Source organism: Stegodyphus dumicola, chromosome X2, assembly GCF_044657685.1.
Source record: "Stegodyphus dumicola isolate Sdum_Otavi_A_Nest chromosome X2, ASM4465768v1".
NCBI classification, from domain to species: Eukaryota; Metazoa; Arthropoda; class Arachnida; order Araneae; family Eresidae; genus Stegodyphus; species Stegodyphus dumicola.
In genome coordinates this window covers 113,739,675-113,767,298 of record NC_140781.1, presented here as the reverse complement: position 1 = coordinate 113,767,298, position 27,624 = coordinate 113,739,675, and the positions used below count along the sequence as shown (strand labels likewise).

General features: G+C 34.0%; 1 protein-coding gene across 3 annotated transcripts in view; it reads right to left on the bottom strand.

Annotated features, from left to right (window-relative positions):
- LOC118193907 (ATP-dependent translocase ABCB1-like) overlaps positions 1–27,624 on the bottom strand; it is a 379,421-nt gene that overhangs the window by 239,742 nt on the left and 112,055 nt on the right. For all 3 annotated transcript variants that reach the window (XR_015039173.1, XM_085809734.1, XM_085809733.1), the window contains exons 6-7: positions 5,427–5,598; positions 5,036–5,160 (exon numbers count right to left, since the gene is read on the bottom strand). Coding sequence is in view for 2 of the 3 variants with exons in the window: in XM_085809734.1 (XP_085665860.1) it covers positions 5,036–5,160; positions 5,427–5,598 (297 nt within the window). In the remaining variant the exon portion in view is untranslated. The remainder of the gene's footprint in view (positions 1–5,035; positions 5,161–5,426; positions 5,599–27,624) is intronic.

The following is a 27,624-nucleotide window of genomic DNA, read 5'->3' as shown; positions in this document are numbered from 1 at the left end:
TGGAGAGAATCTGGAACCCGTTATCATTCGTCAAACATCCGTGAAAGAGATGCATATGGAAAAGGCAGTGTCTGTGTTTGGGGTTGCATCTCTTTGGGTGCACGCACAGACCTACGTGTTTTTCCAAGGGGAACCGTGAATGCTCATGTTTATAGATATGACATCCTTGATGCTTATGTGCGCCCATATGGCGGGGCAATAGGTGATGCTTTCCTGTTACAGGACAACAATGCAAGACCACACAGGGCTCGCATCGTATATGGTTATGTTCAACAAGAAACAATTATGCGCATGGAGTGGCCAGCTCGATCCCCGGACTTGAATCCTAACGAGCACGTTTGAGATGCTTTAGGGAGACGTCTAGCTGCTTTCAATCCACCCCCTTAGACCCTTGCCGCTGCCGCGTTTGCAACTGCTTTGCAAGAGCAATGGCTCTCGCTTCCTATGGAACTGATAGACCGCATAATTGAAAGCATCACACATCGCTGAATGTGCTGTATTGCTTTTAGAGGCGATTATATTCCATATTGAAGGTACGTTTACTATAGCAAACTGACATCTTCGATTTGTTCATTTTATACACGTGCTAATTTCTATACTACCATAATTGTCTTGTAATTTCTTTTTATGTTGTTTGATACATTACTATGTGTTGTATATTGTGGATAAGTTTCATAAAATTCTACATGTAACTTTTTCAGTAATCGTGATTTTTGTGATTTTTCCTTAATTTATGATCACCAGTGTATTATCAATGTCCCTCTCAAGACATGAAACATCTCTTGATCATATTAAAACAAGTTTTTAGCTTGTCACATTTGGGCAATCAAGAATAAATCTACAGTTAAATCAACAAAAGCAAATATCTGTAAAGCTAAATATTGAGGATGTAATAAAAAACAGTGAAATTTCAAAATGATCGATAGATTGTGTATGCTTCTTGGGAAAACAGAAGCTGCTATTTAGAAGCCATGAGTCCATAGATTCAATAAATAGGGGGAACAACAGAGAATTGCTAATTCTTACCAGTTCAAATGATGCTATGCTTGGTATTCATTTGAAAGAAAGCACTGTTTTCTATAAAACATTCCCAACTATTCAGAATGACTTTACAAATTGCATTTCAAAATTCTCATGAATACTTTGCAAAAAGAAAAAGTGAATTTTCAGCTTGTTTCAATCCTTCTAGGCAAAACAATAAATTCAGTCAATAAATCACAATTATCTACATGCCTCAGATATGTAAAGGATAAACCCAAGAAATATTTATAGGTTTCTCTGACGTAAGTGACGATCGTTCTGCTAAAGCATTATGTGTGCACGTTCTCAAAATTGCAAAAGAATTTGATTTTGAAACAAAATTTTTTGGACACTTACATTAAAGTAGCACTTTTGGCAGGGCAAGTAAGTGGATTGCAGAAATGAGTAGAAGGAAAATATCCTCAAGCCATTTTCACATATTGCTACAGTCATGTTTTAAATTTGATTTTGCAACTATCTGCATGTTTTGTAAAATATTCTCTAATATATCTGAATTTTTTTCAATACCTAAAAAAGAACTCATGCACTTAAACAGTTCATGGAGAAAAAGTTACCTAAATCTGCACCTACAAGATGGAACTTCTGCTCAAGAATTGTCAATTCAGTGCATAGAATAGAAAAAATATTAACTATGCTTTTTGAAGACATACAGAACTGCCATGATTGGGATCCTTTATATGTATCAAGAGTGCATGGGTTTATTAAATTTTTGGCAGAATGTAAAAACCGTTTTCACCTGGAGGTGCTTTAAATGATATTTTGTCACTCACTTACCTTTTGAGATTTTACGATGTTTACTGTGCAAAAGAAACTGCAAAATTTCAATATATTCATTTCGTCACAGCAAAATGATTTGGAAGCAGTATGGGAAAATGCCAGCACAAAAGAGACAAATGAATTGTCAGCAAAAGAAGTGTGCATTGACAAATTTGAAATCAGATGACTTTGCTTTGAGAATTTAGGTAATACAGTCTAATCCGGACTAAGTCTTTAATCCGGACTCGTCGGGACTTCGGCGATTTCGGATTAGAAGTTTTTCCGGATTATAGATCATCAATTTAAATCTGGTAAGACGGCATGCAAAAATTATAAAATTAAAAATATGAAACTGTAATTTATGAAATAAAGAGCAATTATGACCTAAAAGATATCAAAATTTACAAAAAGAAATCTTAATATTTATTTGTTTAATTTATTAAACATTTCTTTCAACGCGCGCATGCGTAAAGCATACATTACGCATAGTCGAAATTAGAAAATTGCAACCAGAAAACTATTTGATATGTATTCGTAATATTTATAATGATGAGAAATTTGATTTAAATCATATCAAAGTCGGAGTACATAAACATGAAATACTATATTTAGTAAGGATTTATAAGCCGAATAAAATAAAAACATCTGCCCTGAAGATGAGGATAGTGCTGACAGATCAACTTCCAGTTCATTGCGCGCCGCGACGTTTCCCCCCCCCCCCGCAGAGCAGCGTGAAATTGATAAACAGATTTCGGAATGGTTAGAGAAACAAAGGATATGCCTTTACCCATTTTTTTGCAGCAATTCCACTTTCTGTTTGATGGACATCGAAACATGCTTTCGCTTTCTAGATCCTTTGGCAGCTCCTGAATCGGAAAATCTTTTTGACATAATCGAAAGTTCAAGCTTACTTTTTATAAAATTGCTCTAACAGTCGGCAAAATATAATAAGCCGGATCCAATTAGAAGATTAAGGAACAACACAATCTGCAACATTAACTGAAATAGATAATTAGATAATTTTAGCTTATACCGTCCGTTATACATTAAACGCGCATGCATAAACGTATTATGCGTATGCGTAGACGCATATGCGTATGCGTTAACGCATTATGCATTGACGCATGCGCAGAAAGTTTGTAGCTCTGAGGTCCAGATTATAGATCATTCCGGATTATGGACATCCGGATTAAAGACCTTTGACTGTATTTATATATATTACCTAAATATATAAATTAATAGAAATAATATATTAATTTATATACTTAGATAATATATATAAATATTACCTAAATTCTCAAAGCAAAGTCACCTGATTTCAAATTTGTAAATATTACAATAATATAACCAAAAGATTTGGTTCTCTTACTAAACGAGTTTATGGACCTTCTGTATGAAGAGAACTTTGCTTTTTCCAGTTTTGAATACATCAATAGAATGATTATTTTCAGCACTGAGATGTATAATTACATCAGAATAATGAAATCACAAGAGAAATTAAGTGCATTTAGCATATTATCTATCAAGAAAGTTCTTTTGAGAATTAAGCATTGCCTTTATTTTCGGAAGATGTTATAAAGGAATTTATTATTCAAAATAAAAGGACAGAATTCTAATTCAAATAATTTTCATTTGAATGACTGTAATCAAAATGTTATTTTTAGATTTTTGATTGTATCTTAGGCTTCCGATCTATACTGTTCTTTCCGTAAATCAAATAATATATGTATCCTCAATGTAAATTGTTTATAAATTTTAGAAGATTTTATAATACTCAAAAGAACCAAAAATGGCGAGTTTAAAACTTTTATTATTCAAATTTTATAATTTTACCTATACATTAATAATATATAAATATTAATATGCTTAATGTTAATCCCCATTCATTAATATAGATGTTTGTTTAAATTCTGTGTTTAACAATATGCCCTTTATGGAAAGACAGGAGAAGAGCCTGGAGGAAATGGCTAGATGTTGGTGCCTTAGGTAAAGATTTTGAGGTTGACTCTGATGATGTTTTTTATCTATTATATTGTGACGTTAAGCAAAACCTCGGGATTAGGAGTTAATAGTGAAGAAATAAATTTACTAGAGGACCAATAAAAATAAGCTCAATAAGATAGAAAAGGAACTTCTGCAGCAGCAGCAGAAGGTGATTGTGGGGAAAACGTCTTCCGAGGAGACAAAGGAAAAGATGAACCTAGGTTTTTGAGAACAGCATGTGTGCAAAATAGAGCAAGGTTCAAATTTTCATATTAAATCACCCCGATAAAGCAGCAGAAGGCTACAGCGAAGCATTTTTAATGAAAACGGCATGTCTCACTTTAGAAACATTTTAAAACGGAGATAACAATAAAACATATTGGAAAAATTTTGAGTAAAATCAGAGCCAGTGCATATCAACTAGAATTCAAGTGGCACTAAGACAAAAAGAAAATATAAAAGATGATGCCCCTGAAATTCAGTTACCTGATGTTTATATGGAAAGCTAAATAATAGCACCATTTTTTGTCTTAGGTTTAATGATTTTTATCAGTTTCATGTTATGCATTTACACATAAAGGACTATTGTAAATATTAAATAAGCAATTAAATACAGTGCAGGAATAGATTAATCCATCTTATGTTAATTCATATGGGGGAAATTGTTCCATTTTGCTAATATAGTGGATGAGAAATGGCATTCAGGAGTGAATTAAAGTCATAATCTGAGGTTTTTACAGGATATGGATCTTGAAAGTATGATGGCACTTCTTTCATGACAAATTTATGCATTTATTCTTACCGCCCCTTGTACTTTTAAATTCTGAACTTTCCATGGCATGCTTTCTTTAGCAGTGCATCCTTTGATTATAAAGGAATTAAGATTATTTTGGTCTTCTCAAAAATTTTCTGTCTTTCTGAAGAAGAAAAAAAGGGAATAGGTTTCACTTTATTTGAAATCTCAAAGACTCATTAAGAAACTAACAAATGCAGAAAAAGTCAAAACCAAATAGAACAAGACTGAGCACACTGATTGAAATAAAACAGTTTAGGTAGACATCACATATTTATTAGCACACTCTCATCATACCTTGGTACTACGTTCCCAGTCATAGTTAATTACAAGTACCTAATAAAGTACCTCTAAAAAGAGAAAAAATATTCCAAAATATGTACAGATTCAAAAAACTCGTTTTAAATTTTATAAAGCTATATTTAAATGAAATATTGAAGAATAAAGGCCATGTAAACATACCTTTTGCATTCTCTTTCCTGTCCATTAAATGAAGTAACAGTTCTAATACTTGACAAAACCTCTTCAGCAATTCCCCCAGCAACAGCATACTTTTGTTGCTCTCGTGCAGATGAAGAAGCAATCAACTATTGCAAATGAGTGTAAAAATAAAGCATTAAAAAAGAAAAATATTATAATCGAGCAATATTAAACTATTATGTAAAAATGGGTTATTTTAAAAAGTATTATTCCCAAAAACAAATATGCTGATTTTCAATTTTAATATTTGAAAAACAATTAAAATGTTAAATTTTTGTAAAAGTAATATGAAGGTAATAAAATGTAAAGATAATACAGATTCGAACTATCCATCACAATTAAAAGAACAAAACATGCAGAAACATGGTATTACCTTTCCAAGAAATGCTGATGACAATGCTAATAGTGGTGTTAAGGACATAATGACTAATGTCAATTGCCATCCTTTAATAAAGCCAACCACAAAACCAGCGATAAATGTTGAATAATACTGAATAACCATGCTGAACTTGTCCCCAATACCTTCTCTTACACGTTCAAGATCACTATGAAAATTAATAAAATAAATTTTTCTAGTAAACTGCAGCATAATTTTATTATTTATAAAAGCTGAAATTAAAATTCTCTTTTTCCTTTAATGTACAGTAAATGCGCAAAAGTAACAATGCAACGAGTGGCTATTAAACGCTTATTCATACTTCATTGTTGCACATGATTTTGAGAAAAACTGAACATTAATCTAAAAAATTCTACAGTTCAAAAGTGCTAGATTTTGATTGCTTCTCTTAACCATCTTAAGCCCTGTTCACATGCAAAGTTCCTTTGTACAGATGCCATTAGCAAGAGGAGAAAAAGGAGATATGAAGGAGTTTCATCTTTAAAAATCTGTTCAAAAGACTTCCGTCTTCCTTCCCTTTTTCTATAAGCCACTGTAAACAATGGTGTTAAAACATGAATCAATGTGATTGATATCTAATATTGTTTACACTTTTCTAATGTTGTTTACTGTTGGTACAGATGATACCAAAACTTTTGTAATGGTTCCCGAAAAAAGTTACTCTATTACAGTCAAAAGTCGTTAATCCGGACACCCATAATCCGGAATGATCTATAATCCAGACCTCAAAGCTACAAACTTTTGCGCCAACGCATGCGCATAAGAGTTTACTCATATGCGCAATACTTTTACGCATGCGCATAATACGTTTACGAATGCGCGTTTAATGTATAACAGACGGTATAAGCTAAGCTAAAATTATCTAATTATCTATTTCAGTTAATGTTGCAGGTTGCGTTGTTCCTCAATCTTCGAATTGGATCCGGCTTATTATATTTTGCCGACTGTTAGAGCAATTTTATAAAAGTAAGCTTGAACTTTCGATTATGTCAAATAGAATTTCCGATGCTGGAGCTGCCAAAGGATCTGCAAATTGAAAGCATGTTTCGAAGTCCATTAAACAAAAAGTGGAACTGCTGCAAAAAATGGATAAAGGCATGAAGAAAGTGACAGAGAAGTGATTTGTTTCTCTAACCATTCCGAAATCTGTTGATAAATTTCACGCTGCTCTGCGGAAAGGGGGGGAAAACGTCGCAATGAACTGGAAGTTGATCTGTCAGCACTATACTCATCTTCAGGGCAGATGTTTTTATTTTATTCGGCTTATAATTCCTCACTAAATGTAGTGTTGCATCTCGATGTACTCCGATATAATTTAAATCAATTTCCTCGCCATTATAAATATTACGAATACACATCAAATAGTTTTCTGGTTGCAATTTTATAATTTCGACTATGAGTAATGTATGCTTTGCGCATGCGCGCGTTGAAAGAAATGTTTAATAAAGTAAACAAATAAATATTAAGCTTTTTTTTTGTAAATTTTTATACCCTTTAGATCATAATTGCTCTTTATTTCATAAATCAGGGTTTCATATTTTTAATTTTATAATATCTGCATGCCATCTTACCAGATATAAACTGATGATCTATAATCCGGAAAAACCGATAATCCGGAATCGCCGAAGTCCCGACGAGTCTGGATTAAAGACCTTTGACTGCATTATTATCATTATAAGCTTTTACTTAGCTAACTCAAGGTATTTGTCGTTATGGTTATAAGTCTCTCATCAATTTTTTAAATTGCTTCCTGATAAGGTATCAAGTTGAAATTTTGTGCATACACAGCTTTTGGATGTGAAGGCACGACTTTTTCTTATATTTTTTAAACCTCAATGTTGAAAGTATTTTTAGGCATATTTTTGCTTAACAAACAATATAAAAATCTCAGAATTTTATTGCTTGCACTACTGGATAAAGGAGAGAAAAAATCTTTTAAATAAAATTTTTAACTTAATTTATTTGAATATTTTGGGAAGAATTTTTGAATGTAGTTCTTTATACTTTTTGACATCCATTATTTAAAAATTTCACATCTGAAAATATATTAGTCACAAAGTTTTGAAATTTTCACAAATTACAAAATAAATTCTTTGCACTGTTTAAAAAATGATGAAAAGATATTAATTGGGTGAATTTTTAAAAAATATGGGATGAGGCAATGAAGAAAAAAGCGAAGTGTCGGTTTTTCTTTGGCATCACTCGGAAACATCAGTTTCACAGTTATAATCTTATTACATCACACTACTTTGCCAGCTTCTCTAAAGACGTCTCTAAAATGAATTTCACTTACTTATTTATTAATCTCAGTCCTCCGCTGTAAAGAATTACTTAAAAGAAATGAAGCGCACTACAAATATCCTCTGTCATTTTCATAAAGGTCACATCTCTCCTGCTTTTTTACATATAGATTTTGCATTTTACAATTAATTTAATTTTATTAATAACCCCCTGGCTTAAAAAAGATTTTATAACTGTTTTAAAATTATGTACTAGGAAATCTACCACGTCATTACTAAATGTTTGCTTTTCATAAGTTTATATGCATTTTTCTCAGCATTTAATTTACGGACTGATTTTGTTTATTTTATTCAGGTATGTAATATTTTATTCTTCAGTGACCTTTAAAATTCTAATATAAAAAATGTATCCATTATAAAGGCTTGAAGTTTTCAGTTTTTAAAACAAACATTTCACCCCCTTGAAAATCAAGAATGATAAAAGAAATTTTACGTAGGTTGCTTTCTATACTTTATTTTAAAACTAGCTCTCTTTCATAAGCTTTTACATAACTCGCTCACGGTGTTGTCACTATGGTAAAATCTTTGCCACCGGTTTTTATTCTATTTTCTTATTAGTTATGGAGCTCAAATTTTGCATACGGACTTATTGTGTATGAAAATGAAGCACTTTTTCAAAGTTCGTCTTACCTTTTTTAAAACTTAAAGCTGAAGCGATTTTTAGCACATATCTTCGTTTAGGGAACAAAGTAAAAATCTCTGAATTTTATTGTGTGCAGCATCGAATAAAACAAAATCTTCTAAATGAAAATTTAAAGCATTTTTTTTTTTTTTTTTTTTGCTGTATTTTCCCAACCATCTGTCATGTAACAGGATTGTTGGCAGAAAAAGAGCAATTATTCATTGTTGAGATATGATTTTTTAATTGAATAATTTGATTGGCAACATGTCATTCCGACTAAAAGTATGAAAAAATTAATAAAAAGAGAGAAGTTCTCTTAAAAATACGGAAAAATTTTGATTTAAAACTCGTAAAACAATTAATGAACTAAAAGGGGAAAACATTTATTATGAGATTAAATAATTATTCTTTTTTACAAAATTCATCTACAATTTTCTACCACGAAGCATATAAGCAAGGAAGGCTAAATAAAGAAACATAATAATCGAATTTTATTGTCACATGTATAAGCTGCAAGCTTTATAAATTTTTCATTTTCCACGCTTCTCATTTTAGTGATATAAAATTGTAGATTTATTTTGCAAAGAGAATTATTTATTCTTTTGCTTTTATTAAATTATTTTATGATTTTTAAATAAGAGTTTAAGTGAAAAAACTTAAAAATGTTTTTCCTCCTACAATTATTTTTGCATCTATTATTTAATATACACAGCTTAGAGGAAAGATTGTTGGTTCACAAAAACAGCAGATTTTTCTGAATGAAATGTATGTCTTCCTTTATAAATGCAACATTAATGTTATCAAAATTGACGTACCCAGTGCAATGATATCCTATGTGACTGCAAATGACAACAGTAAAAAAAAATGATTAGAATAATAATGTTTTAAAAAGAATATTAAAACAGACGTGAGATGATGGAGATGATGAGATGAAACTTGCATTAGTTGCCAGAAAAATGAAATTATTTGGCATACACATCCCAAGCTCATTTGAAGGACCCGATGAAAGATTTAGCACTGTCCATAATGATATAATTGAACCCTACCCGCTATCAAACAGAAATAAATATTGCTTAACATGCATCAATCATTTTACTTATTTCATAATACTACTACTTACTTATAAGTTATATCAATAGAAAATATCACCACAGAAACAAAAGCATTTTATGCAAATTGGATTTGTTGCTTTGATGTTTCATACAGCATGATCACAGACAGAGGAAATTAGTTGAGATCAGAACTTTTTAAAAGTTTAGGTACTATTTGTAGAATTAAAATGCAAACAACTTCATGCCATCCACAATGCAATAGAAAAAATGAAAGACAACACAGAACATTAAATGCAGCCACGATGAGAGCTAACAATTCAGTCAAATGGAGTGAAACTAACAACTATACTCTTTGGTATACGTGCATCTCCACAAGACGATACCAACCGCTCCATTGGAGAAATAGTTTATGATAAATCACTGAAGCTATCAGAATTCTTTAAAGAACTAAAAACAAAATTAGAGCCAGATATCTTCACTAGCAAACAGCAATAACAAATGGAAAAATTAAAACCAATTAAAAGCCAATGTAAAAGAAAACAAATTAACAAATTATTTTTTCATAAAAGGATTTATATTCATGTTCACATGTATTTGTCAGAGTGTGCCGTGTCAAGAAAACATCAGAATACCCTTATGAAGGACCTCTTCCTGTGATTGCCAGAAATGACAAGTATTATATAGTGATAATTAAAGGAAAGGAAAGCAATGTTTCTGTCAACCAATTAAAACAAACTTATTTATTAGCCTCAGGTGCAAATGATTCTCAAAACCTAACAAATAAAGAGAAACAAAAGACCTCATTACACAGATATGAAAATGGAAAGACGGAGGATTCAAAATTTAAAACAGTAGCTAGTGGGGGGTGAGTTACTTTTCCAGCACGTTATCAAGATTACATGAACATTTAATGTTATATATTAATTTTTGATTTAATAATTGTAAATATTTTGTAAAAAGGATTGAAGTACCTTATTGCAATCAAGTGATATTAATAATTATTTTCCTCTTTGTATCGCAACTATACTTTATACTTGCTTGGGCAGGAATTGTGTAACCTCTACAAATGATATACAGTACAAAGTCTGAGATTTGGATGTCCAATACCCGGACCTATGCCACCAAGGACTTTTTTTGTATGCTTTACACATGCAGATCAGATATCCCCCCCCGCATAATAAAACGTGGAGAGTCCTGATTCTTAATTTCACTTTGGGACTAAATTAAATACCTCTTTATTGCAGAAACAATCATTTTAGCATATATTTGTGTGATCAATAATTTGGCTCTGTAGCTGTGTAATCTGTTTGGCATACATCTCAAACTGAAACATTCAAACATGTTGATTTTACACCTACTAATATTTTATATCCCTGATGCCAACCTGGCAGATCATTATTTATTATATCTTGCTTTTCATCATCGCATGTTTATCAACACATGACAACTTGAGTAATGACTCATGCAGCGATGCCTAAACAATTTTTTTTATATTAGTAATTCAATAACAAAGAGCACGGTAAACTTTTATTTTGACATAAAAAGCTTGGCAATGATTACAGATTTAAATTAAATGTGCTACGAAATACTGATGAGGAATAATTTGAAAATAATTTCTTTCTATATGGTAAAAACAGATTTTGTTAATGATACTGATATGCCAAAAGATTACATTTAGTGCTATTTGAATTAAGAGCAACTTATTTGTTATTCACATAAACCCAGAACCGGCACCAGGGCTCATATGGCCGCATCAGGTGGCAGAATGTAGGGAAGACAAAATTTTTGGAATTTATAGAAGCACCGAGCAGCAAAATTAAAGGATGACAAAATCTTTAGAATTTAGGGAACTTAGGGAGGTGTTTGGTAGCAGAATTTAGGACCCGCAGAGACTGCATCGGGATGTAAGATATCTATCTAGTGCCGATCCTTGAAAAGCCTCAAGTATATGTGGGAATTTATTTATTCAAGACCATATAAGGGTTAACTTTCTAAAGCCGGCGGTACAGTAGTTGTATCAGGAAAATGTCTTTCTTTAACGCCGGCTGTGGTACAACTGTCGTACCAGCCATCCGCTCCCTATTTTAGAGAACCCCTATCTGTAGATCTCTGGGTCATCATTGTAGCGGCTCAGAATAGCCGCTGGCTACGCATTGTTTCCCTCTTCTTATCAGTTTGGCTACATTTTGGCGAAAACCGCAGCTTTCGTCTCTCACCAATATACTTGAAAATCAAATAGAAGGCATCTCTTTCTCAAACTTTAGAGCACTGCCTCATAATTTTTAATACTAACTTTTGCTATGATTAAAACATCAGCGATTTTGCACGCTGTTTATGCTTATCAGATTTAATGCATTTTAATCATAGCAAGTAAGATTAGATTAATATTTTAGATTTAATGCTGGAAAATAGGTAAAACAGCTTTAATCGTTTAGTTCCTTTTTATACTTATGAATAATAAGATGTTATTTTGACTCTTTTTTTTTTTTTTTTTTTTTTTTTTTTTTTTTTTTTTTGAGTGCATAAAACCCTTAGGAACTGTTAACTCTTTCAGTGTGCTTCTATTATGTAGGCAATTTTGTCTGATTTATCAGGAGATAAATAAGAGACAACTGCGTGCATAATAGTTTTCGTGATTTTCCTACATTCATTGATTGATTTCAATGATTTAATTCAATGATTGATTTCAATGATTTTCATCCATTGTAAATTAAATAAAACCAATTTATCTTTAAACCCTCTTTTAGGATGGCATCTGCCAAAAAGTATTTAAATATCATTAAAGCTCACGTAACTTCTAAATTAAATCAAAACATCAGTTACTTTGCATAAAATTTCGGCCAGTTTTATTTGCTGAAATTCTGATACTCCTCAAGAGATAAAGGGAATTCAGACAAGTTAATAAAACATTTATCTTTAAACAAGGAATGTTATTTTTTCTCTAATAAGGTGTATGTCAACATATTATTAAATGTATGAGAATTAGGATTGGATTACGGAAAAGCACGTGAATGCTATCTGCTTAAGGGGATGGATGCTTTCCTGTAAACCGTTTTAAGAAAAAACTGCTCGCATTTACGTTCCTGATGGAAAACTCCACATGTAATCAACCCATTCTCTGTGTTTGATTGGATTAATTTTGTTCGCTTACTAAATTACATCAAAGCACACAACAATTACCTGTAAAAGGGGAGGGATGCCTTCGTGGAGGACTTTCTAAGGGAAGCTGGCTTATGTTTACGTTACACAAAAACCATGAACCCAACCCTTTAGCTGGGATTCAAACCCGAGCAAGATACAAGTGTTCAATCACCTTTACGCTCTACTGAAGGGCCCGTAAAAACATTTATAAAGAAAAAGCATTGAAATAACTGGTTTAATTTACTAACCTATATTTCTCAATCGACAGTACATAAATTAGGCGTATGAGGAGATTATTTGTGAATAAATAAACTGTATTGCACTTTTCTCTACTATTTCATATTACGATGGAACTATTGCATTTCAAAGTTATTTCTCATGAATTAATTTTGCTCCGTTCATGATTTTTATTTTTTCAAAGAGAAAATTTCACATTTTAAATAAAAAATACATGAGAAGATATTTCATGCAAAATTTGGCGTAAAGAGTTTTCTTAATTTTGCTTTGGAAATATTCCAGTGTAATCGTTTTCATTACTGGAAGAAATATGAAAAACAGATTTAGAAATTAAAAAATATATTATGTGAAAATAGAATATTCATTGAAAATGAAGTAGACTTTGGATATAACAATGGTTTTAGATGAAATTTCTACCTATGAAAGATCACTGACGTATTATTCTTTATAAAAATTTAGAACTGTTCTGAAAAAATACTTTTGATGATTGCTTGTATAAGTCACAGACTTTTTTTCTCTGATAACATAAACAAAAGCCAATTTTACAAAGAAAATTCTCTTTAAAGATGTACCTCCTTTGCCTGATAGTCCAATGTAAGATTTGTTAAAGTTAAATGATGAAAGCCAACCAATGTATCTCTGATTTTCTTCCTTATAATAACAAAATTATCGAAAAAAGCAGACTTAAAGCTTTTATGTAAAGCTTTATTATTGCTGTAAGTTCATCTCATCTAATTGTATTGAATCTCATTCTAATCATCTAATGTAATAAATATTATTAATGAATTTATTATTATAATTTCATTAAATTAGCCATTACCATTATTTTGCTAATGAAAATATGTTATTTAAAATCGTATTCCAACCTGCAGACTTACAAAGCTAGTTCGTATTTATTATATTTCGTAAAATTTTGTTCTCGTTTTCTAATTTCTAACACAAAAATATGCGAATATAAATGAAGTGTGAAAACAAAGTTATAAAATTCACAAATTATTGCCGAGATTGATCAGAAATAGTAAATAAAATATAAACATTGCATACATTTTGTTCTAAATAAATACTGCACTGGATACATTTTCAGTGGACTATTTATTTAAAACTTCAATTTTAATGGAAGCAAAATAATCACCGAAAAAATCGCAAATCTAGCAACCCATCTACTATGGAACAACGTCCGACAAACATGTAAATTTTACTGCATCCATGGAGGGGACTAAAGACTTTTCTCATTAGGAAAATGCCAAAGAGAGGGCAAAAGTGTTTTGGATCGTGCCGGTCTGAAGGTTATATTATGAGAATTTCGGCCAGGTTTTAGAAGGTTAAGTATGTGCAAGAAATAGACATAAGCATAATAAATAGCTAAAGTAATATAATTCAGGCTTAATTGTCTCAGTAAGCAACAGAAGCAAGGCAACATTTGGCGGAACAACTTGTCTTTCGTCGCCAATCTCATGATACATAGCCAATAATGTATAGCGGGCACTCAGGGCAAAGAATCTCTAACAGATTCTTTGCTCAGGGTTCGTACACATTTCTGCACACGGAAATTAAGAATGTTTAAGGGCTATTAATGAAAAAATTAAGGACCTATGAGCAAATGGAAATTGAATAAATTAAATTAAAAATACTATCTGAACTTAATTTTTGTAAGACCGTCCTAAAAACAAATAGATCCATAAGTAGGATGCATTGCTATTAAACATAACTTAATCAACATACTTATTAATAAGTTATAGAATAAAATAAAACTTTTTTAAATTTATCAAGTAGCATTAAATACTTTACACTTATAATAGCGGGACATATTAGAAAGAAGATAAGCAACATTTTATTTACGTTTTACATACAGTTAGCTTTATGTTGATTTTTTCTCTTATGTCTCATTTTGTCATATACTTGCTCAGTTTAAAGGTTTGGTAAATAGCAGGTAGAGTTTATGTCAAGCGGCATAGAATAAATTGAGAAGTAAAATCATAATTAGCATGATTCATAACAAAAGACTGGCTGTTGTCACTGCTGCCACTTGCCTAGAGAGAGACCTGCTGATCAGAGCAAACCTGAAAGGCCTGATGTAGGCACGGCTGGCAAGTTTTGACAGTTAGTTGGGCTCTGTTTGATGCAGTTAGTGTCATAGCTTCGCATGGAGTTCCGGAGGTTGTAACTCAGTTAATATACTTTAAGGTTCCAATAAGCCAATAAAGCACCAGAGGTGATAAGTTGCTTTGTATTATTTTAAGTCTCACTAGATGCAAATAATAAGTGTTACATTTCTATGTTCTACCGCAAATGAACAAGATAGGAATCTTGTCATCTATCTTATTCATTTGCGGTTTTGCAGCTGAAGATGGTGGTTCGGTAAAACCATCGAAACTAGTCCTGTGAAAATTTTGAAAATATAACGCTGATTTTTGTTGTTTGACTTCTGAATTAGTGTTTATTCGGCGTGTTATTGTGTCTCAACTAACTACTGTAGTTTTGAGTGTGCTCAAGAAAAAGCTGCCCGTACACCAACTCGTTAGTTTTTCTTTTGCCAAGATGTTGAAAAATATCAAGAACCCGAAACTGAATATTTTCCCAAGGTGGTATTTCAAAATATTTTATTGCCTGGATGCTCAAATATGTCATTTGATATTCTTCAAGTAGTGAGCGAACCCTCAGCAGAAAGTAAGGTACACAAGAAGGTCGAGCATTAAGCAGACGCTCACATATATCATACAACAGATCCACCTTACAAGAATGGCCAGGTAGTGATAATATCTTAAAATAGTAGCACAGAGACAACTGCTCCCGCCTTAAATTCAGTGAAGGTTCATAGCAATCTACATATAGGCTTTGAACTGGATAAGTTCTGAAAGCTCCAGAACAAATCCGCAATGTCTGATGGTAAATTGGATCTAGTCTTAATTGAACAGAAGGCCGTGATGATCCATAAACAACTGAGCCGTAGTCTAATCTAGAGCGTACAAGGTCTCTGTAAATACGGAGCATTGATCCACGTTCTACACCCCAGGTGGTATTCGCCAACACCTTTAACATATTTAGTATCTTACAAGACTTCTTCCTCAAATATTGAACGTGTGGAAGGAATGTTAGCCTTCGGTCGAATACCAACCCTAAAAAGTTTATTTCATGTACAACTGCAATTTGTTAGCTTCTGACACAAAGCACTATTAAAATAGGATGGACACCACGTTTTCTATAGAAACATACACAAGCAGTCTTCTGTTCTGAAAATACAAATCCATGATTTGAGGACCATGCCTGTATTCCGTTAAGAGCGATCTGTAATTGTCTCTCAACGTACCTTATATCTGCCCCTTGGCAAATATGAGGAGATCGTAAACATAGTATAAAGAGCCTGAGACCTTTGCAGGAAGTTCCTTTAGAACAGAGTTTATTTTTAAACTGAAACGTGTCACACTCAGAACACAGCCTTGAGGCACACCCTCATCTTGTACAAAGACATCTGATAGTACTGAGCCAATTTTTACTTGAAAGGTCGTAGCCTTCAAGAAATTTTGGATAAAGATAGGCAGGTTACCTCGCAAGCCACTAGTGTGTATGTCACGCAAAATACCGGATCTTCATGTCTTATCGTAAGCTTTTTCTGTGTCGTAGAAGACAGAAACTAGGTGGTTTCTTCTGACAAAGGCTTTACAAATAAAGGTTTCCTGAAGGAGCATACTGTCGATGGCAGTTCTGTCTCTACGGAAACCACGCTGATATAGTGAGATAATGTTCTTTTTTTTCAAGGTCATATACTAGATGGAATTTAACAATTTTTTCAAACAGTTTCCAAACACAACTGGTAAGGGCTATTGGCCAGTAGTTGGATGGATTTTTCGGATCTTTTCCTGGCTTTGCTATGGGGATGACTACAGCTTTCTTCCACGCACAAGAAAATGTATGCTCCTTCCACACTCGATTATAAAGAGCAAGAAGGGCAGTCAGTGACTTAAAGGAAAGGTGATTCACCATTTCATAGCTTATACCATCTGGACCCGGACTAGATTTATAAGTATGGGAGAAAGTTCTCTTTAGCTGAAACATGCTGCAATCACCATTATAGGGTTCCAAGTTGGAAGAATTGAAACGGATGAGTAACTTCTTGGACTGACGCTTAAAAGAAAGAAATGCTGGTGGGTAATTACTGCCACTGCAAATTGCAGCAAAGGTCTCACCAATGGCATTTGCTATTTCAGCAGTGTTGCTAATCATCCGGCCATCTTCTTTTTCCAGAAAGGAGAGTGAAAGGTCTTTACATATTCCACATCCCTTTCTCTTTCCCAAACTTTCTTGCTTGGCATACATGATGTTATTGATGACACATAGGCGATATAAGAATCCCTCTGGCTCTGTCGTCTTACGCGTCTTTCGTTTGCTTTGGCTTTCTTGAAGGCAATAAGATTTAACAAAGTGAAGTATCTACGAAAGACTCCCCAAGCTTTTCTCTGTTGTCTCAGTGATTCCTGGCAATCACGGTTCCACCATGGTTTTGAGTATTTCCTGCGACTTGTAGATGTGAGAGGTATAGAATTCGTAGCTGCCTGAATGATGTATGTGTAATTTTCTCCACTGTTTCATCAATGAGCACATTGTTCACCATTTGTTCACTGATTTCGGAAAGTGAAGAGAAAAGTTTCCAGTTCGCTCTGCTTAAAATGAAACGGGCAGGTCTCAGGCTGGATGAGTCTCAAGCCCTGTAAACGACACGAAAATAGGAAAGTGATTGTTATCAAAGGGGTCATTTCCAACTCTAAAAGAACACAGTGGCAGGAGTGAAGGTGAACAGATGGTAAGATCGATGGTGTGAAAAGTCTTAGTTGGCTGATGGAAGTAAGTGGATTGACTAATATTAAGCAAACATACTGAATGATCTTCAATTAGCTTTTCAATTTGTCCACCTCGTGCATTAAGATATTTACTTCCCCAATAAGGGCTGTGAGCATTGAAGTCTCCTAGAAGGATAAAAGATACAGGTAGCTGCTCTACAAGATCATCCAAATCTTGTTGATCGATGTGTTCATTCGGAGGCAAGTAAATGGAACAGACTGAAATTAAAATACTAAAACTGATTTGTATAGTGACAGCTTGAAGGCGTGTGATCAAATGAAAAGTGCTTGATGGATAGTCAAGTGAGGAGAAAACACCAACACCTCCACTGACACGTTCCTCATTCAGATTATCTTTCCTCGCCAGAACATACCTCCGAAGCTTTGCATGTTGTTCTTGTCTTAGCATCGTTTACTGTAGTGCAAAGTCCACTGGCTGAGCATCGGTCATCTCCTTGATGTTACTAAGATTATTGTGGAATCCGCGACAGTTCCAAGATATCAAAGTGGCCATTATGTCTGATGTTTGTTTTTGTGGTGCTGTTTTTTAGTTTTTCGTGGCAGGAGATTTTTTGGAATTTCTAGGCCCTCTTCAGTTTCCATATTATCTGAGTGAAAAGATTCTAACATCATATCTTCTACAGAACTACTATTCTGATTATTAATCTTATTAGCACTTTTTTGAGGGATATTTTTCTGTTTGGTTTAAACTACGGTTTCTTTCCTCTGTATCGAATGAGTTGGTTCTTTGTTATTTTTACTTGCACTGCTTTGGGTTTTGAATGACGGAATGTTAGGTGCACTGATATATGTCTGGCTTGCAATAGATCTTGTTGATTTTACTGCACTGGCAAAAGTTGTATTTGGGTGCAGTTGCAAACTTTCCACTACTTTCCTAGCTTCAGTATACGAAATGTTTCTATTCACTTTAGTTGTCTGAACTTCCTTTTCCAGTTTCCATTTTGGACATGAAAGAGAAAAGGCTGGGTGCTCACCCTTGCAGTTTATACACAACAGCACAGCTGTGCAATTATCACTATCGCGACCAACCGTTGAGCACCAAGCACACGTAAGGTTACCATGACAGGATGTCTTAGAGTGACCAAAATGCTGGCAATGGAAACATCGCATGGGGTTAGGAATATATGGTCTTAAAGGCTGTTTAGGCATCCTGTCTTAATATTCTTCAGCAGATCAGGCGATTTGAAGGTCAAGATCATGTGTTTCGTGTCAATCAACTGACCTTTCTTACGCATCTTGATCCACCTAGCACCACAGACGTTTTGGTCAGCTAACTCGGAAACGAACTCTTTTTCTGAAACACACAGAAGGTCGATTTCTGAAATCCCACCTCTACAGAAATTCAGAGTTTTATGCACTGACACAGTTACAGCTACATGTCCAAGTTTGGTTTGTGACAAAAGGGAAGTGGACTGGGCGGCCGAAACAGTATCTAGAAGCAGGTCTCCGGAACAGAGACTCTTTCTGTTCCTTGGTTCACCTATGCAAGAACGGATATACTTGCTTACTACGAAAGGGGACATCTTTTGCAGTTCGCCAGAGGGACTCGAGACAAAAAAGGAAGCCCAGACTATCAATAGTTACTTTGGTACTTGCATCGGTATGTATTTTCTTACTAAGAAATTCTTACTAGGAGGAAATAAGACGGAAGAGAGGATAGATCACTGGGCTCCAGTATCGTGACACTCATTTCACCAAGAAGATGATTCCCTGAAGAACCAAAGAATATATAGCAGATTACACTGTTCCTTAACTTTCTGATTTTATCCAGCTTATTATTTTTTGCAGGCTGTTATTATTACAGCAATTTTATGAAAATTAAAGTTTGAACTTTCGATTACGTCGAAAAGAGTATAAGGATCTACAAAGAACTAAAAGAGTATAGAACTACAAAAGCGAAAGCATGTTTCAATGTCAATTAACCAAAAACTGGATATAGGTAAATCAGTCTCAAAATTAGGCGAGGATTATGGCTTTGAAAAGTCAACTTTTCAACCTAAGAAAAAAAAAAGGAACTATCTGAAATTTTGTGAATTCCGACAGCCCACTTGCAATGAATAATGGGAAAATTATTCATTATGCTAAAAGTGTCGATAATGACAAAGTGCTGATTCAATGGGTCAGACAGCGTCGCAGCGAGGGCATGCCATTGACAGGTCCAATGCTAATTAATGGCTCAAGCCAAAATATTTCATGAATAAGTGAACCTTAAAAGGTGACTGCACATATTCGATAGGTAGATTAAGCAAACTTAAAAATCCTCATGGTATAAGCCAAAAATTTCAGGTGAAAAAGCTACAGCTAATATTGAAGCTGCTGAACTGTTTGCAGATGAATTCATTGAACTCATTAACAGTGAAAAGTTATCTCCAGAACTAATTTACAACGCTGATAAAACTGGTCTTTTCTGGCAGTATGTACTGCGGATACCTTGGCAACCTCTACAGGAAAGGCTCGAACCGGTGTCAAAGATTCGAAAGTGAGGCTAACAATGCGAAAGTGAGGTATGCGAAAATACTGCAGGAATGCACAAGTGTAAACTTTTTGTAATAAAAAAAATACACGATCTTGAGCATTTAAGGGGTAAAGATGTTTCCCGTTATGTATCGTGCAAATGAAAAAGCATGGGTGGCACAAGTGTTAATGAATGATTGGTTTGAAAAACATTTCATACATAAATCTTGATAACATTTTAATTCAGTTGGTTTACCTGATGCTGATGATGCAAAAAGTGCACTGATTATAGACAACTTTTCAGCTCATACTTCATTTAAAGTCTTAGTGAAAGATAATTTATCTATATAATTTTTTCCTTCAAATTGTATGCCTGTCATTCAACCTATAGATATCAGAATAGTGTGTGCACTGAAATGCAAATATAAAGCAGCAATTTTAAAATCAACGTTAGATTTTTTTGAATAATGGCAAGTCTATTCAAGAATTTTTGAAATATTTTAACTTAAAATCTGCTTTGCAGAGCACCACAAGGTCATGGGAGGATGTATCTCTCGATACTTTAAAAAATGCTTGGCATAACTTATGGCCAGCTACTATATATCATGTAGAGGATGATGAAGGTGTTAGCTGCGAATATGAAGGATTTCGGATATCGCGAACCAAAGTTGAAATTTCCCAATTAATGGATTTTGTAAAGAAATGCAAAGAAGTGATAACAAATGAAGGTGATATAACGTAAGTTTCTCATAGCGTTGACGGAACCTCAATCATCAATAAACGGATAGCGAAATCTGTAGTATGATTCTAGATCCAGAAAATACTGCTACCGATAGTGATGAAAGTGACAAAGAGGTTCTTGAAAATGAAAAAAATTTCAATCGACGAGTTAGTCGGAATTCTCGACACGGCAATTACAGGACTTAAACGATAGAACTTTGTAAACGAAAAAGAATTTATGTCTGAATTAAAGAGAAGAATTAACACAAAAAAAGCAACTTAAACAAATTACATTGAAAGAAATGTTAAAAAATGTCAACAAATATATACAGTACAAAGCCGGAGATCCGAACTTGTCGGGACATGATTCTGGATTTAGAATTTTTCCAGATATTAAGTCATCAGTTTAAATCTAATAATGGCATGTAGAAATTATAAAATTAAGAATATGAAATTGCGATTCATGAAATAATGAAGCATTTATGATCCAAATGGTAACATTTTTTTTTTAAAGCTTAATATTTATTTTTTTACTTTCTTAAACATTCCTTTGAATGTAAATTGTTTAAGTTGCTTCTTTTTTTGCGCTAATACTTTCTCTTTAATTCTATAGACAGACATAACTTCTTGTTCACTTACAAAGTTCCACTGTTCCAAGTCCTGTAGTTGTTCTGTCCAGAATTCTGATTAACTTGTCAATCGAAATTTTTTCGCTTTCAATAACTTCTTTGTTACTTTCTTCACTATTGGGAGCAGTATTTTCTGGATCTGGAACCATACTACAAATTTCCCCATCCATTAATTGATTGATGACTGGAGCATTGTCATCGCAATGAAAAACTTCTGTTACATAATGTTCATTTATTAATGTTTCTCCATATTTCTTTACAAAATGCATTAATTGGGAAATTTTACCTGTGATTTGCAAATTCTGAAAACCTTGAAATTCGCGGCTATCATCTTCATCATCCTGACCATGAAACATGGTAGATAACCATAAATTATGTAAAATATTTTTAAAGTATCTATAGCCACATGCTCCCATGATCTTGCAATACTCCACACAGCAGACCTTTCTGCTAAAATATTTTAATTCTTGAATAGTCGTGCTATTATTCAAGAAATTATCACGGACTTTAAAACTGCTACTTCATAACTGCGTTTCAGCGAGTAAAAAAAAAGAGGCTTAGTATTTATTTGTTGAACATTTGTTCAATAAGTCCCGAGACTAACTAAGAAAACAAAATGAATGTCACAAAATTCCCGTTTATTCATCAACATAATCACCATCAAGAACTATGCAATCATTCCAACTCTTTTGTATACCATGCTTGTAAAACGATTTGTGCTTGTTCGCAAAATAAGCTTTAGTGGCAGCGATGACTTCCTCATTCGAACCAAATCTTTTTCCCTGGAGCCTCTTTTTCAGATCAGCAAACAGCCAGTAGTTGGTAGGGGCTAGATCTGGGGAGTATGGTGGGTGGGAAAGCAGAGTGAAGCCCAACATGTTCAATGTAACCAGTGTTTGCATTGACTTGTGGCACGGGGCATTGCCTTGATGGAGCATGATTTTTTTTCTTCTTCATTTGCAGTCTTTTTTTTTTCGGTTTCGTTCTTCAGGTGCACCAGTAACTCACTGTAATAGGCGCTTATTAATAGATTTTCCCTTTCCAAGGTAGTCGATGTAAATTATACCTCGTGCATCCCAAAACACTGATGCCATGAATTTGCCAACTCACTGTCGCGTTTTTCGACGTTTCGGACGTCTTTCACTGGCTGCACGCCACTCAGCTGACTGCCGCTTCGACTCTTGAGGGAAATATTGGATCTACGTTTCGTCCATTGTCACATACCGATGCAAGAAATAATGTTTATTGCCAGTAGACAGTGACAAACAGCTCTGTAATTCGTCGACTCGTTGTTGCTTTTGTTCCATTGTGAGCACACTTGGCACCCATTTGGAAAAAACTCTTTTCATGCCAGACTTTTCATGTAAAATCGCTCACGCACTTCGAGTTGATGTGTTTACCATCTCGGCAATCTCACAAACTTTCACTTTTCGGTCAATTCATCACGATTTTCAACAATTGTTTCACATTTTCCGGAGTGACTGCTTCATTTGGCCTACCCGAGTGTGCCGCATCATTTGTATCCGTGCGACCGCGCTTGAAATCAGCATACCAACAACAAATGGATGTTTTTGATGGAGCAGAGTCTGGATAACATTTTTCAAGCCACTGCTGAGCTTGGAGGGTATTTTTGCCCATTAAATAGCAATGTTTGATCAACACTCGAAATTCGTTTTCCTCCATTTTGTCCCCAAATGCACAAGTAGTGTCACTTTCACCACATTAACTTTACTGTTTACGGTCCGAATGACATAAAAATCAGACACGTGTTATTTGAAGGTTAGTTCTTTCGAACAACGAAGTCAGGTTGATATTACTACGCCATCTGTCGGATAGTCCCGAGACTTATTGAACAATGTGTTATTTTATTAAATATTTCTTTCAGTGTAAGTTGCTTAAATTGCTTTGTTTTTTGTGCTAATACTTTCTCTTTAATTCTGTAGACAGACATGATTTCTTGTTCAGTTACATTGTTGAAGTCCTGTAATTGATGTGTTGAGAATTCCGACTAATTTGTCAATTGAAATGTTTTCGTTTTCAGTAACCTCTGTCATTTTCTTCACTATCGGTAGCCGTATTTTCTAGATCTAGAACCATACTACAGATTTTGCCTTCCATTAACTGATTGATGATTGAGGAGCATTGTCATCACAACAAAAAACTTCTCTTATACCTACCGCTTCTCCACATTTCTTTACAGAATCCGTTAATTAGAAAATCTCACCTTCGGTTCGCGATGTCCAAAAACCTTTAAAATTTGTGGGTATCATCATAAAATCTGTCGTTCACTATACATAAATTTTATCTTGCTTCTATCACGCACTGAGAGAACGAAGCCTGAATTGTATTAGTTTAATTTTTTATACTTATGTCTATTTCTTCACATGCTTATCTTAGTTCTGAATAAATAAAGGCTTATCCGAGTCCTGAATAAATAAATTCTTACATATACTTAAGGCCAGCGTTAGATATCTTATCACCTGATGTAGTATCTGTGGGTTTTAAATTCTTCTACTAAGTGCCTCCCTTTGTCTTCCCTAAATTCTGCTGCCCGGTGCAGCCATATGAGGCCTGGCGCTGGTTCTGGGTCTATGTGAATAACAAATCAGTTATTCTTAATTCAAACAGCACTCAATTTCATCTTTTTGCCTATGAGTATCTTTAACAAAATCTATTTTTTAGTATATGGAAAGAAAATTTATTAAATTTTTCCTCGTCAACAAAGCACATTGAACTTAAATCTGTAACCATCGCCAAGCGTTAGGTCAACATAAAGATTACCATACTCTTTATTATTCAATTACTAACATAAAAAAATTATTTAGGCATTGCTACATGAGTCATTACTCAAGCTGTCATGTGTTGATAAACATGTGTGATGAAAGAAAAATATCATAAATAATGATTCGCCATTTGGCGTCAGGGATATAAAATAGGTGTAAAACCAGTAATATACAGTACAAAGTCCGTAATCCGGACGCCCATTATCTGGAATGATCTATAATCCGGACCTCAAAGCCACAAACGTTTTTTTGTATGCTTTACGCATGCATGTTTAATGTAAACAGACTGTATAAGCTGGGCTAAAATTATCTTTACTGATTCTAAGGCATTTCAGTTAATGTTGCAGATTGCGCTGTTCCTTAATCTTCTAATTGGTTCCGGCTTATTATTTTTTGCAGACTGTTAGAGCAATTTTATAAAAATTAAGATTAATTTCGATTATGTCAAAAAGAGTTTCCAATTCTGGAGCTGCCAAAGGATCTACAAAGCGAAAGCATGTTTCAATGTCCATCAAACAAAAAGTGGAATTGCTGCAAAAAATGGATAAAGGCATATCCGTCTCAAAATTATGCAAGGAGTATAACATTGGAAATTCAACTGTATATGACATAAGCAAAAAGTAAAAGGAACTTTTTGAATTTTTTGTGGATTCTGGCACCCCACTTCCAAGGAATAACAGAAAAAGGGTTCGTTATGTTAAAAGTGACAGTCATGACAAAGTGATGATTGAATGGATCAGACAGTGTTTCAGCGAGGGCGTGCCATTGACGGGTCCAATGCTAATGGCTCAAGCCAAAATATTTCATGAAGAAATGAACTTAAACACTGAGTGCACATATTCAACAGGTTGGTGAACCAAATTTAAAAATCGCCATGGTACAAGACATTTAAAAATTTCAGGTGAAAAAGCTTCAGCTGGTACTGAAGCTGCTTAACAATTTGCAGATGAATTCATTGAACTCATTACTAGTGAACAATTATCTCCAGAACAAATTTACAATGCTGATGAAACTGGTCTTTTCTGGCAATATGTACCACGAAATACCTTGTCAACCTCTACAGAAAAGGCTCCAACTGGTGTCTGTTGTGTTACTGCACCATTAATGTGGTGTTGTTGGCCTGACCGCCAAAAGTGACGATACTAAATATCAAATACAAATTAATTCCGCGTAAGTAGTTAAACTAAAATTTAGTGGTTAGTACATTGCATGATCTTTACTAAATAGAATAAAATGACTTACCCAATAATGCATGCATGAGTCGAATACTTTCTTTTTCCAATCTCACATTTATTTTATCAAACACATTTTCTGGATTAAATAAGGAATATTTATCACACACATATAAAATATTAAAATATCACAACTTAGATACACAAAACGTGTTAACTTAAAATGGAATACTCGTTGCGTGCCGAAACGTGACTATTCGTGCAATCCTGTCTCGCCGAATATATCAGTGGTCAAAATTTTCTCATATTAATTTTCGTATTATCGCGCGGTCTGGTTACACACTTGTAAGCTCTTCTTTTTTCACATTCACGTTTTTTTTACACAATTATCATCACGTGGTGACACATCTCTGGTCAAGCACATCTTGAAGTCGAACACCTATTGATAGTCTGCTTGAGCGTTTATTTTATGTTATTCACGGCAGCCGGACTTAGTGAGTCTCAAACCAAGCATTTTACTTTAGATATTACATCTCTTAATTCTGCTTCTTTCTATGCATAATACGACGACATTCCACGTGCAACATATGCAGGAACGATGGTGACTGCACACACACTCGTTAACACGACGTCAGGCAGCAAGAGGGAAAAGAGAGAGTATTCGACTCATGCATGCATTATTGGGTAAGTCATTTTATTCTATTTAGTAAAGATCATGGAATGTACTAACCACTAAATTTTAGTTTAACTACTTACGCGGAATTAATTTGTATTTGATATTCTTAGTATCGTCACTTTTCGCGGTCACGCCAACAACACCACATTAATGTGTCAAAGATTCCAAAGCAAGACTAACAATTTTAGCATGCGCAAATGCTGCAGGAACGCACAAGCCCAAACATTTCGTAATCGGAAAATATACACGACCTCGAGCATTTAAAGGAGTAACGATTTCCCCCGTTATGTATTGCGCAAATAAAAGAGCATGGATGACACAAGCGTTGATGAATGATTGGTTTGAAAATCATTTTATACCTGGGCCTCGGCGACATTTGAATTCGGTTGGTTTACCTGATACTTAAAAGTTGTCCTGATTGTTGACAACTGTTCGGAGCATACTCCACTTAAAGTTTTAGTGAAAGATAATGTATTCGTATTATTCTTCCCTCCAAATTGTACGTCTATCATTCAGCCTGTGGATATGGGAATAGTGCACGCGCTGAAATGAAAATATAAAGTAGCATCTTAAAAATCTATGCTAAATTTCTTGAACAATGGCAAGACTATTCAAGACTTTTTGAAATTTTTTAGCATAAAATCTGCAGTGTGGAGCATCGCAAGATCGTGGAAGGATCCAGATACATTAAAAAATGCTTGGCATAATTTATGGCCAGCTACCATATTTCATGGTGAGAACAATGAAGATGATAGCCGCGAATTTGAAGGTTTTTGGACATCACAAACTAAAGGTAAAATTTTCCAGTTATTCGATTTTGTAAAGAAATGTGGAGAAGCGGTAATAAATGAAGATATAACTGAAGTTTTTCATTGCGACGACAATTCCCCAATCATCAATCAATTAACGGATGGCGAAATCTGTAGTATGGTTCTAGATCCAGAAAATACCGCTTCCGATAGTGAAGAAAGTGACAGAGAGGTTATTGAAAACGAAAAAATTTCAATTGTCAAGTTAGTCGGGATTCTCGACACAGCAATTACAGGACTTGAACAGTGGAACTTTGTAACTGAACAAGAAATTATGTTTGTTTATATAATTAAAGAAAAAGTATTAGCACAAAAAACGAAGCAACTTAAACAACTTGCATTGAAAGAAATGCTTAATAAAGTAAACAAATAAATATTTTTTTGGTAAATTTTGATACCCTTTAGAACGTAATTGCTCTTTATTTCATAAATTACAGTTTCGTATTTTTAATTGTATAATTTCTGCATGCCATCTTACCAGATTAAAATTGATGATCTATAATCCGGAAAAACGCTTAATCCGGAATCGCCGAAGTCCCGACGAAGTCCGGATTACGGACTTTGTAGTGTATCTATGTAGAATGTTTCGGTTTGAGAAGTACCCAAGCTGATACGCATCTATGGAGCCAAATTAATGATCATAGAAATTTATGCTAAAATGATTGTTTCTTCAATAATGAGGTATTTTACTTAGTGCCGAAGTGAAATTAAGAATCGGTAGTT